Here is a 12618-nt window from a genome sequence, read left to right on the forward strand (position 1 = left end):
TTCTACCAGGCGAGTTAGATTTCTGATGGTATGAAAACTCATCGTTCGCACGGAAAGCCGCTTTCTTGCAGCAAAATCAAGAGCGTTTTTGTAAGCTTGAAAAAATTAAGGGAAAATATTCATTCTCCTCTTTTCTTCCCACCTTAATGTAGATTTTAAAGGTTTGTGGCTTTGATTCGGCAGGGAGATAGGGAGACTTTTTCTTGGCAATTTCACGGTCCCTCCAACTGCTCCAATACCCCCTGGCTAAGCCTGTGCAGTTGGGAGTTTCTCACCTCTGTATCTCTTCTGCCTCTAGTTATTATCTTCAGCATGTCTGGTTGGGGAATTCTGCCAAAGGGACACCTGTCATAATCCTGAATCTCGTCCCAGGGATCTCCAACTTGGGCGACTTTAGTGGCTTGTGGACTTCGACTCCCAGAATCCTCAACCAGCATGTGGGCTGGGGAATTCTGGGAGTGGAAATCCACGAGTTGTAAAATCGGCAAGGAGATCTAGAACAGGGATCTCCAACCATGGTGACTTTAAGCCTGGAGGGCTAGGGAATTCTGGGAGTTGAAGTCCTCCAGGCTTAAAGTTGTCAACCTTGGAGACCCCTGGTCTAGAGATCTAGAGCCTGGGGAGATGTCTCGACCCCTTTCCCCCATTCTGCGCTTCCTGCATGGGTCAGATAGGTTCAGCAACGTGGGGAAGATTCCCATGTTCCTCCATGGCTGGCCAGGGAATTCTGGGAGTTGGAGTCCACCCATCTCGATAATGAAAGTTGTTGAGATTTGAGAATCCCTGGACCGTCTCGGAGAACCAAAGCCCATCATCCTCTCGCACCCAAAAACAAAGGCAAGAAATGATTGTCTGGATCCGCCCCATAGGGATTTGCATGCTCTTTGGGGCAGAGACTCCCCCCCCCCCCAATTGTGCTTCTGTTTGCATGCAAGACTTTGCAACCCTGGTTGATGGTGCAATGGAAAAGCGGGGGGGGGGTCATCCAAATAATGCACTTTTTTTTTCTGTAATTCGCTTTGGCCCGAATTCCTTCCCGCAGGAAAAGCGAGATACAAATCTAAATAAAATCCTCTCTGGACAAATTTTGCATTGTTTCTATCATATGACTCTCATGGGACTGACCGGGCCGTACCATTTTCCCCAGGGGAGGAGAAATATAAAATCCACATTTCCGGGCAGGAGATTCTGGTTACCTTCCCTCTTCCGAATTAGCAGTCTATTTGGCTTTGGTATTTTGAGTCTTAAAAATCGGAAAGTGCAGGTAAATTGCTGGTGAAACCTCTCTTCCCCCCATTTATCTCAGTTAGATTAGCCCTTCTCTGGAAGCCTCAATGGTGGTGGGTTGAACCAATTACAACCGAAGGGGGATCCTGTGAAGTAGTTGGCAAAGAAACCCTGAAGGCTACTCCAGGAGGATTCATGGGCGACTTATGCACTGTTTTAGACGTGCTTCTAATTCCTTGCCTGGCCTGGGATTCCACACGGAGTTTCGAAGGAGGCGAAAGTTCGCTGGGTCCCCCCTCCAAGGAGGCGTTTCATGGTTCCTCCCGTTCAGTCCGAGTCAGGCGCTTTGGGCGGTGCCAGAAACCCGGAAAGACGCGCATGCGTATTCCTATCAGAACGGAACCCTCAACTTCTTTACAGGCGACCTCAGACAGGACTAGCCCCTTGGTCTGGCTCCCGAGGAGGGAATAAAGGTAGGATCGTGTGCGCATGCCGGTATGAGACTAGGGAGAGAGGCTATATTAATATTAACCTCAGGTCTCTGTCCCCAGATTGTAGGGGCGGGCAGCATCTCCCCCCTAGAAACACAATCGCACAATCACACCTCGGTGCGTGCGTGCTTATTTATGCGGCAGGTTCATTTAATGGCCCCCTCCCCAACTTGAGCCATCCCCAAAGATGCTGGGACTACAACTCCCAACACTTGCAGAAGTGATGGGAGTGGGAGGAGTCGAACAAGCGGGGAGAAAACCTTGAGTGTATCTCGCTGGATGGACGGGCCCCCGTGTCTTGAGTCCGGTGCAGAAACAGAGGGAGGAGGAAGGACTGAGAGCCATTCCAGATCAGCCCCCCAACTTTCCCTCCTGAATCCTGGACTCCCAGTCAGTTCTATCATCAGTGACAGGCTATCCAGCTGTCCTACCTTGCAGGGCTGTGGTTAGTGCTGGGGTGCATTGGTTCCCTTGCAGCAGCAGCAGCGTGACTTTAGTATCCTGCTATAATGGCTGCCAAAATATAAAAATCTATCATCTATCTCATTTATCTATCATCTTTATTATCTATATATCTAATCTATCATCTATATTATCTAGATCTAATCTATTATCTATATATCTAATCTATCATCTATATTATCTAGATCTAATCTATTATCTATATATCTAATCTATCATCTATATTATCTAGATCTAATCTATTATCTATATATCTAATCTATCATCTATATTATCTAGATCTAATCTATTATCTATATATCTAATCTATCATCTATATTATCTAGATCTAGGTATCTATATTAGGAGTCCCCAACCTTGGTGACTTTAAGCCTAGCAGACTTCAACTCCCAGAATTCCCCAGCCAACTGGCTGGGGAATTCTGGGAGTTGAAGTCTGCTAGGCTTAAAGTTGTCACAGTTGGGGACCCCTGATTAATATTATCTATATCTAATGTATCGTCTATATTATCTATATCACTCATCTACCTACTTACCTACCTACCTCCGATATATCTCATCTATGTTTGTATGTGTACATGTGTAAATAAAAACCGGCAGGTGGGCAACCTTGCACCAGTCCCCCCCTTCAACCGTGTCCACCCTCACAGGGTCGTTGTTCTTGTTGGGAAGACAACAGACGTCCTGCATGCGCATCACGAATTGCACAAAACCAAGACAGGAGGACCTCTTGGCATTTTTGCAGCTGGCCGAGCGGCGGCGGCAACAGCCATGAACGCCATCGTGGTGCTGTGCCACTTCTGTGAGCTGCACGGCCCTCGCACCCTCTTCTGCACGGAGGTCTTGCATGCCCCTTTGCCGCAGGGCCCGCCGGGGGGAGACAGCCCCGGGCAGAGCGAACAGGTGGAGGATGAGGAAGGCGGCATTCAGATGAGCAGCAGGATTCGCTCCCACAGCCCGGCCGATGGCGCCAGCGTGGACTCCAGCAGCCCGGGCCCCAAGAAATCGGACATGTGCGAGGCAAGTGGGTTCTCTCTGCCCCCCGAAGTCCCCCCTCCCCTCTGCAGGAGCCCCTGTGCCATCCGTTGATCCAAATTGGCTTTTTGAGTGACAGCTTGCAATTGATGGTTGTTTCTCCCTTAAGGACATTACTTCCCGTTGCTTTAGTCCAAGTTTCTCAACCTGTCCCGTTACTAGAAGTTGGGTGGACTTCAACTCCCAGAATTCCCTAGCCAGGCATGCAGTCATGTGACCACAATTATTCACACTTTGACTTCAGTTTCTGGAATTCATCGTGCTTCCTAGTGTTTATTTCTTATTAACTTTTTTTAATTTCCCCTCCACCTCTTAGGGTTGTCGTTCCCTTCCTGTCGGCCATCCAGGCTACATCAGCCACGACAAGGAAACGTCAATCAAATACATCAGCCACCAGCACCCCAACCATCCTCAGCTCTTCAGCATTGTGCGCCAGGCTTGTGTGCGCAGCCTCAGCTGTGAAGTAAGCTGGCTGGGTTGGGTTGCTGTTTTGTTTATTTCTATTTTTATCATCCTGCCTTTGGTATTTTCATAAACAGCTCAAGGCGGTGAACATACCGAATACTCCTTCCTCTTCCCGTTTTCCCCAAACAACAGTTCTGTCAGGTGAGTTGGGCTGACAGTCATGCCTAGCTGGACTAGAACTCACCGTCTCCTGCTTTCTAGCCAGGTGCCTCAACCACTGGATCCAACTGAACCTCTTCGCCAACTCAGAAGGGTTCTTGCCAAATTTTGCAGGAAAATTCCCTGTTTCTTGGCTTTGCTGTTCACTGGTTAACTACCGTGGCTAGTTTGCATCTTTTTAACATTATTTTTTTTAAACGTCACTTTGTTTTTTATAGTTTTGGAATTGTAAGCTGCGTAAAGTCCTGGACTGAGGCGGGCAGCTCTAGAAACTGAATACATAAATAGAAATAAGATTAATGGCAGAAGCTAAGATGGAAGGAGACTTGAAGGTTGCAGGGCTCCCTCTGTTTCGAGAAGAGATGCCACCATGGGTGCTTTTAATTTGCCTTTTATCCAAACGGTTTTGAGAGGGGGAGGGGGTCGCAGACAGGCTGTGCCTCAGAATTTCTGGTGCCCACCATGGCTTTGACGGAGTTTGGCTCTTTTTGTTTTTGTTTTTGTCAAAGGTCTGTCCCGGACGGGAAGGTCCCATCTTCTTCGGCGATGAGCAGCACGGTTTCGTCTTCAGCCACACTTTTTTCATCAAGGACAGCCTGGCTCGGGGCTTCCAGCGCTGGTACAGCATCATCACCATCATGATGGACCGTATCTACCTCATCAACTCGTGGCCTTTCCTCCTGGGCAAGATCCGGGGCATCGTGGACGAGCTGCAGGGCAAAGCTCTGAAGGTCTGGGCAGCAGACTGGGAGGGAAATCAAAGACGTTTGAGAATCATAGGGCAGAAAGGGACCTTGGAGGTCCTCTAGTCCGACCCCAGCCCAAGGCAGGAATCCACATACCATTCTGGCTGTCCAGTCTCTTCTTGAAAACCTCCAGTGATGGACCACCCACAACTTCTGGAGGGAAGTCAATCCACTGATTAATTGTCCTCACTGTTAGGAAATTTCTCCTTAATTCCATGTTGCTTCTCTCCTTGATTAATTTCCATACGTTGCTTCTTGTCCTGCCTTTAGGTGGAGAATAGGATGACTCCCCTTCTCTTCGTGGTAGCCCCTCAAATACTGGAAGACTGCTCTCAAATTCCCCTCTGTCCTTCTTTGTTAGACGAGACATACCTAGTTCCCACAACCATTCATTGTATGATTCAGCCCCCAGGCCTCTAATCACCTTTGTTGCTCTTTTCTGCACTCTTTGTCTAGAGAGTTTTCAAGACCTCTTTTTAAGGTCTTGATGCTTTCTTGGCGAATGATAAATTTTGGCATAGCTGGGTTTTTTTAAAGACCTTTGCTTTTTCAACTTATACTTTTTTTTCTATTGTCGCTTCTTGGTTTCTCAGGTCTTTGAAGCTGAGCAGTACGGATGTCCGCAGCGTGCCCAACGCATGAACACGGCCTTCACCCCGTTTCTGCATCAGCGGAATGGGAACGCGGCTCGCTCACTGACTTCGCTCACTAACGACGAGAACCTGTGGGCTTGTCTCCACACCTCCTTTGCTTGGTGAATGCGTTTGGTAGACCTCTGACATGGGGATCCGGGTGCAGGCTCTGCTCTCCTATCCAGTGGGCTTACACCCCTTTCCAATACCCTTAGGCTGCTGAAGGCCTGTGGCAGCAGGCTCACCGAGAAGCTTCTGGAGGGGGCCCCAACAGAGGACACCTTGGTGCAGATGGAAAAACTTGCTGGTAAAAGGCAGAAGCCGGGGTTTTTTATGGATGTTCTCGTTTGTAAAAAAAGCCAATTTCTTGCCTTGTGCAGGAAGCAACTCGAGTAGCCTTCGCTCAAACTCTTCTCTCTCTCGAGATTTGGAGGAAGAATCAGAAGCCTGGGATAACTCAGAGGAAGAAGATGGAAAATCGGCCAGCCAGAAGGACGTCCAAGAAGGTTCTGGACAAATGAAGAACCAGGCTGATTTCGGTCTTCTGGCAGACTGCAGCAGCTGGAACGGGCCGGGCGGGAGTCAGTCTGTCTTCCGTTCCCTCCGGCATCTGAGACAGGCAAGGAATGGCCATCGGGTCACTGGGCGAGGAGAGGGGCCTTTGCCCATCCTGACAGTTTTAGGAGGATGCCCAAATACACAGCAACAGAGAAGATAAAATAAATAATGAACATAAATAAATAATATAAAAGCATATACTTCCAGAACTTGCGAAGCATGGTGCAAAGCAGTATTTCTCGAGCATCGCTGGCTGGGGAATTCTGGGAGTTGAAGTCCAGACCTCTTAGAGTTGCTAAAGCTTGAGAAACACTGGTGCAAGGTAAAATTACAGGCAAGAATACTATTTAAAACTATTGTGTCTTTCTCAGGTCTTGGGATCGTCGGCATTCCGCATGCTGGCCTGGCACGTTCTCATGGGCAACCAGGTCATCTGGAAAGCGCAGGATCGAGACCTCATCCACTCCGCCTTTGATGTCCTGCGGGTATGAAACACATATGAAGCACAACATTACCTTTCTCCGCCCTGTCCTCTTTTAGTGGATTTCTGATTGGCTGGGCTGCCCTGATGGCATACATGCAAAGTTCTCGTCTCTGTGAGCCTGCATGATGGTCCCTCAAACGGTTTAGAATTGCATTACTGGTCTTTGGTCAATTTTAATCAGTGTCGCCAACCATTCCAAGCCTCTAGAAACTGAGTGTCGTATATAAAAGTAGGAACCATAAAAACATTGTTATTCCATGATAGCATGGATGTCTCGCGTGCACCTCCAGCCCGTGTAGATCTAGCTGCGTTGATCTTTAGTCTGTTTCAGAATTAATACTTATTTTAAAATGTTTTTCTTGTTCTTAATTGGTTGGAAGCTGGCTAGACTTGCCTCTTAGCAAGATGGGTGGCACACAGATTTAATAAAATGTATAAATTTGTTTGAAATGGCAAATACACCATTTTAGGACTTGGTATCTTCAGATCTGGAATTTTCATAAAATCTGTCACCTCTGCCCATATTCAAACAGTTTTCTCCGTCCTGCTTTGCAAAACATTTTGCGTGCACAAAACCTGCGCTGGTAACTGGACTCTCACCAGCCTCTTTTTCCTGTGCTAGACCATGCTTCCGGTTGGCTGCGTCCGGATCATCCCGTATAGCAACCAGTACGAGGAGGCTTACCGGTGTAACTTTTTGGGGCTTGGCCCTCAAGTGAAAATTCCTCCTCACATTTTGTCCTCAGGTAAGAGGGATCGTTTTCCCGTCTTCCTCAGACTGGTAGAAAAGATGAGTAGTAACCTTTCCTTGTCTTGGACACCCTGACGATCCATGAACTACAGACAGTCCTCGACTTGCGACCACAGTTGGGACCAGAATTTCCCTCATTAAGCAAGGCAGTTACTAAGTGACTTAATGTTAGAATCCACTTAGGAAGATTGCAAATGGCAATCAGATAAATCCAGGATGCTGCAAACACCGTAAATTCAGGCCGGTTTCCTAGCACGTGAATTTTGATCACATGACTGGGAATGCTGCGATGGTTGTAAGTGCGAGAATTGGTTGTCAGTCACCTTTTCTAGTGGTATTTAAACTTCAAACGAGCGTTAAACAGATGGTCTTCAGATTGAGGCAGGTTGCTGCTTCGGATGCAGGAGCATTAGTGCCCCAAAGGTGGTTTTTTTTCCAAGAGGCAAATGGACTTTGAAGAAAACAAGAACAAACAAAAGTCCAGTTGCCTCTTATTAAAAAAAGCACCTTTGGGACAACCATGACCTGGATGACTGAGAAACTGTCTATGGACAGAAACGTTAGCATTTGAGGCCCTTGGGATGGCTCTCTCTATTTCTCCTATAAATCTGGCGATGGTGCTATGAAGAAATTCTGTTTTTCGCTCCAGAGTTTGCTGTTCTGGTGGAAGTTCGCCCCGCCACACGGTTGAGCCTTTACCCTGTCCTCTTTGATGAAGACCAGCCCCTCAGTAAATACGAGTTTGTGGTTACTAGTGGCAGCCCTCTGGCAGCAGACAGAGGTGAGCCATGCATGTTACATCCAAGCCGTTTTGGGTAGTGTTGCAACACTGTCCAATTTGTAGTTGACGGTCAAAAAGTTGTGTCCCAAATTTTTGAAAAGGAACATACTTTTGTTACTTAGCTGGAAATCATCATCATCATCATCTTTTAATGACCCCATAATCCCTTGCGGGGTGGAGTCTGGGCAACTGAATGGAGATAACTGTTTACTGGCCAGATGCCCTTCCTGTCACCGATGCAGAGTTTTTGTTCAGCAGATATATTCTCAGTGTGCCCAGAGAGAGAGAAATATCTGCCTCTACCTAGGATCGAACTCACAGCCTCCTGATTATGAGATGAGAGCGCCACCTCTAGGTCACCGCACCACTTGTTACCTAGCTGGAAATGGCAGGAGAAAAGATGGATGGGTGTCTCAACAGTGCAGTGCCGATTAAAAAAATAAAAGAAAAATTGGATGATGTTTTAAGTCCTTCTTCCCTTCTGCAGTTGGTCCGACCATCCTGAACAAGATTGAAGCTGCTCTGATGAATCAGAACCTCTCAGTCGATGTGGTGGACCAGTGCCTCATTTGCCTGAAGGAGGAGTGGATGAAGTAAGGTGGACTTTTTGGTGGAGAAGTAGTTGTCTTCTAGAGTATTTCTTGACTATGCTTCCTTGAAGGAAGGGAGGCGTGCTGTGTGATCTTTAGAAATTTCCTTTTTGGAAGAACGGGTCCTGGTTTGCAACTAATGGTTCTCAATTATTATTATTTTTTGCAGTAAAGTGAAGGTCCTCTTTAAGTTCACCAAGGTGGACAGCAGGCCGAAAGAAGATACCCAGAAGTTGTTGAGCATCTTGGGGGCTTCCGAAGAGGATAACGTGAAGCTTCTGAAGTTCTGGATGACGGGCTTGAGCAAGACCTACAAATCACATTTGATGTCCACCGTTCGCAGTCCAACTTCTCTGGAGTCTCGGACTTAGCCAGGAGAACTCTTGGGTTGCCCTTGGGGAACTCTTTGTCGATCCACTCATTTCGTGTGATATGAAGGAGCTCGGATATTGTGTGGCAACGCTGCGTAGACAGACTGAAAAGCAAAGGATGAAGGTCTCTTGGTCAAAAAACTACCCACATCAGGGGTGTCCAGCCTTAGTAACTTTACGACTTTTGGACTTACAGTGCAACATTTAAGTTTTTTCTTTATGTTACCATGAGATTCAGTTTTTTATATTTTTAACTGTACAGCTTCTTGTTCATAAACTCTATAAATCTTTTCTGGCAAGAGAAATAATTCCGAACATACTTTATATGGATTGTTTTTTAAAGGGAGAAAGATTAATAAGAGATCCTAATTTGTTAAGAGTTCTGTGAATGTCAAAATATTTATAACTACTTGTTTTCAGAAAGATTTCTTAAATATTTTATGATTTTTCCTTTATTGTGTAATTCATGTTTGTGGTTGAATTTTTATTTAATCTGTGTGTAAAAATGCACATAATAAAAGTTTTCCTCCGTGGCTTTTAAAAAAATCAAATGATGTTTTAACACATCCTAGGAAGCACAATAAAGTTTGGCTTTCCAAATTTAATTATTTCCACTAAACATTCTAAAAAATACAGGAAACCTAGCCTCTTTCTTCTATGATTGTCACTCATTTTCATTCCTAATCATAGTTACTGTTTTTTTCAACCAAGTTAAAAGGCAGTTAGAGAAGCTGATCTCTCCAATAAAAACTCCAACTCCCACAAGGCCTGGAGAACAAACTTCCGCCTGGGAATGATGGGAGTTGAAGTTTACGCGGAGCAAGAGGGAAGGTCAGGGCGGAGAGCGCATGCGTGGGCCCAAAAAAGTTTTTTTTTGGGGGGGGGAGAGAAACGACGCACGCGCTTTTCCCTCCGAATGGCGCACGCACGCGCGCCTCTCGAGGCGGGACGGTTTAAACGCGCGGCGCAGGCACGCGCGGCCCGAGGAGACGATGTTGCGGGTCGGGGTGGCCTTCGGGCTGGGCGCGGCGTTCGAGGCGCTGCTGGGCTGGCTGCTGAAGCGTCGGCAGGCGTCGTTGTCGACGGCGAGCGAGGTCATCTTCTTCCCCTCGAGGGTGACTTGCACGGAGGAACTGCTGGCCGGGGCGCCCTGCGTGTGCCCGCTGCCGCACGGCGAGAGCGCGCTGGGCCGCCTGCTGGTGCGCGTGCTGGAGGCGCGGCGCTCGCTCGACCTCTGCCTCTTCGCCTTCTCCAGCCCGCAGCTCGGCCGCGCCGTCCTCCTCCTGCACAGCCGCGGCGTCCGCATCCGACTCGTCGTCGACGCCGATTACATGGCGCTACGCGGATCGCAGGTCGGGCTGCTGAGGAGAGCCGGTGAGGGGCGGGGCCGCGGCGCCATGGGCGGGGCCGCAGTGACCAATGAGTGACCAATGAGGGGCCAAAAAGGAAAGTTCGGATCGAACCATCGCGCGTTCCAAGCGGGGGGGGGGACGACGGACAAAATCAGGGCGGGGAGATGGACGGGTCTGGTGGAATTCTGGGAGTTGAAGTCCATTTCAATGGGACAAAGGTTGAGAACTGCACCTTTAAGCCAAGCGTTTCCAACCATGGCAACTGGATTTCAACTCCCATAATTCCTCCTGTCGTGGATGGCTGGGGAATTCTGGGAGTTGAAGTCCCCAGGTCTTAAAGTTGCCCAATTTGGAGACGCCTGCTTTAGGATATTGTGGGGAGAGGGCACACATCTGGTATCTTGGGGGGGGGGGAGGCAAGGAGGAGGAGAGGAACACAACCAGAAATAGAACCAACCAACCATCCAGAGAGAGAAAATAGGAACGAACCATTGGGAGGAAAGGTGGAGAAGCCAGCGGCAAGATGGGTGGAGGAGTTGGAGTCCTGGGTTTACCTTGGAACGGAAAGTGGGCAAGGAGAGAGACGCATTGAGTGAATTTGGGGGGGTGGAGAGGGTTGATTGGGTTTATTTACCCCAAACCTTTCCATGCGAAGGCTGAAGGGCAGGCAAAAGGATTCAAACCCCAAACCCTACATCTGAACGCATGCCTGGGTTTATGACATTTCCATTTCAAGCCATAAAGGAGAAGGCAATCCAGCGTTGGCTTAACCTCCCTGCCCAACAAGCCCTAAGGAGCATTCAAGTCTTGAGGGGTGGTATCTAAACGTGAATGCGGTCAAAAGCGTCGAAAAGGGTTATTTTGTGCCCTTGGGGAGAGGGAAACCAGGAGTGGGTCAAGGGCATGAGGCTCTCCCCGCTGACTTTGAGCCCTTCTGGGCATCACTGCAAGGCCACCACAGCCCCTGGCATCCCGGTGGCCTTTCTTTGGCCTCGCCGGGCTGTGGCTGAAGAGAAAGGTAAAAATAAGCAATGAGACGGAAAAGGATACATGGTGGAAGAAGAAAAGGGGGAGATTTGGGCTAAGGCAAGTGGATTGAGGATAAAAGGGAGTGATAAAAGACTGAAAGATGAGGTGGTTTGGTCGTAAAGATACCTACCCATCAGCATAAATTATATAAGGTTGTGAAGTTTGTACGCCACTCATCTTGTCATCAGGGGACTCTCCCAAACCTAGTTGAGCAACCAGCCAGATCCTTGGTGTTGATGGGGTTTTCTCTTCTGTCTAAGGGATTTCGGTACGCCACGATCAGGACAAGGGCTACATGCACCATAAGTTTGCCATCGTGGACAAGAAGGTGCTGATCACGGGCTCTTTGAACTGGACCACCCAAGCCATCCAGACCAACCAAGAGAACGTCTTGGTGGTGGAAGACCAGGCCTTGGTGAACATTTTTCTTGAAGAATTTGAAAAGATTTGGGAAAACTACAATCCTGCCAATTATACATTTTTTTCTAAACATGAGGAAACTGGGATTGAAAATGCCTAAGAGTTAATTCTGGGACATAAATATAGCATGGCAAAAAAAAAAAAAAACCCAAAACCATTTGGGAGCATTTAGTTCAAAATTTCTTGTGTTATTTGAGAACGACATAATTATCTTAAAAGATAAGCAGCAAATCGGGAAATACACAAGCAGTGTACTCTTTAGGTGTTCAGTAAGTTTACTTTCCAAGGAATAGAACTTGAGATAGGCTTTATTGAGAAGACATATAAAGCTGAATTATTGCACAACTGAATACAACAATGAAATTGTCCAGTGATCTTTAGAAGCATATTCTGCACTGAAAGAGAGAAAAGGCTCAGGAAGGCCTAAGAACAACTGTCTGATTTTATTTTCCAAGAGAGTAATGAATTTCTGTAATGCATTGATTTGATTTGAACCCTGGAACATATGAACTTGGCAGCAGAAAGTGGAGAGGGGCAGAACCATCGCCCTGCAGGTTGTATTGCACTAAGAGGCAACATCCAGCCATGAGTTTGATCCCAGTTTAAATATTTCTCTGTGTCAAAGGAAATTAGGACTGGTTGGATTTAACTCCTCCTGTTAACTGTATTACCAATGAGAAAGATTGCAAGAGAATTCCTGGAAGAAATGGAGGTAACTATTAATGCATGAACACCTTGAATATATTGTCAGGTCTTGTTTGTGTATTTTTTTTTCCAATGATTAAAGCTGTACTTCCAGAGAGCAAGTGTGAATAGAATTGTAATATTTTGGGACTCTCTTAACACCTGAGTTATGAAATAGCTACCCTTACCTTTAAGAGGCTCTGGAGTCGGGCAGTTTAATCAATATTTTTATTTTTGCTATTTCCATTTCTCTTTTTTTTTTTTTTGGCATGCTTGGAACAGTTCAGCAACTTATACTCAGTTACACTTATTAGCAATTGTTCCATTTATGGGGAAGCCAGAATCGTGACCCATGACTTGTAATAAAATCACATTTAAGTAG

The 12618-nt window shown here is 47.0% G+C and overlaps 2 protein-coding genes across 4 annotated transcripts; both read left to right on the plus strand.

Moving 5' to 3' along the window:
- The first annotated feature begins 1585 nt into the window (after window positions 1-1585).
- On the plus strand, window positions 1586-9281 carry FLCN (folliculin). 3 transcript variants are annotated; one of them, XM_026704392.2, is made up of 12 exons: window positions 1586-1700; window positions 2925-3199; window positions 3531-3677; window positions 4348-4569; window positions 5178-5338; window positions 5432-5523; window positions 5642-5835; window positions 6146-6259; window positions 6881-7004; window positions 7659-7790; window positions 8278-8383; window positions 8550-9281. In XM_026704392.2, the coding sequence occupies exons 2-12, from the start codon at window positions 2951-2953 to the stop codon at window positions 8749-8751; spliced, it is 1743 nt and encodes a 580-aa protein (XP_026560177.1). In that variant the 5' UTR covers window positions 1586-1700; window positions 2925-2950; the 3' UTR covers window positions 8752-9281. The 3 variants fall into 3 exon arrangements, with proteins under 3 accessions (XP_026560177.1, XP_026560178.1, XP_087768962.1); XM_026704393.2 differs by having other exon boundaries at window positions 1594-1700; window positions 2830-3199; XM_087912836.1 differs by lacking the exon at window positions 7659-7790 and having other exon boundaries at window positions 1594-1700; window positions 2830-3199.
- Window positions 9282-9355: 74 nt separating this feature from the next.
- On the plus strand, window positions 9356-12359 carry PLD6 (phospholipase D family member 6). Its single transcript, XM_026704613.2, has 2 exons — window positions 9356-10125; window positions 11393-12359. Exons 1-2 carry the CDS (start codon window positions 9600-9602, stop codon window positions 11650-11652), a joined length of 786 nt encoding a protein of 261 aa, XP_026560398.2. The 5' UTR covers window positions 9356-9599; the 3' UTR covers window positions 11653-12359.
- Window positions 12360-12618: the final 259 nt, after the last annotated feature.

Source organism: Pseudonaja textilis, chromosome 14 (genome assembly GCF_049901715.1).
Source record: "Pseudonaja textilis isolate UNSWEBS1 chromosome 14, rPseTex1.2, whole genome shotgun sequence".
In the NCBI taxonomy this organism is placed as follows: domain Eukaryota; kingdom Metazoa; phylum Chordata; class Lepidosauria; order Squamata; family Elapidae; genus Pseudonaja; species Pseudonaja textilis.

What these genes read in the sequence shown, in the direction of transcription:
- FLCN (XM_026704392.2), top strand. Translation starts at nt 2,951, where the DNA reads ATGAACGCCATCGTGGTGCTGTGCCACTTCTGTGAGCTGCACGGCCCT. An exon ending in TCCTCACATTTTGTCCTCAG is followed by an intron (nt 7,005 to 7,658) that starts GTAAGAGGGATC and finishes TTTTCGCTCCAG; the next exon opens with AGTTTGCTGTTCTGGTGGAA. An exon ending in CCCTCTGGCAGCAGACAGAG is followed by an intron (nt 7,791 to 8,277) that starts GTGAGCCATGCA and finishes TCCCTTCTGCAG; the next exon opens with TTGGTCCGACCATCCTGAAC.
- PLD6 (XM_026704613.2), top strand. Translation starts at nt 9,600, where the DNA reads ATGCGTGGGCCCAAAAAAGTTTTTTTTTGGGGGGGGGAGAGAAACGAC. An exon ending in CGGGCTGCTGAGGAGAGCCG is followed by an intron (nt 10,126 to 11,392) that starts GTGAGGGGCGGG and finishes CTTCTGTCTAAG; the next exon opens with GGATTTCGGTACGCCACGAT.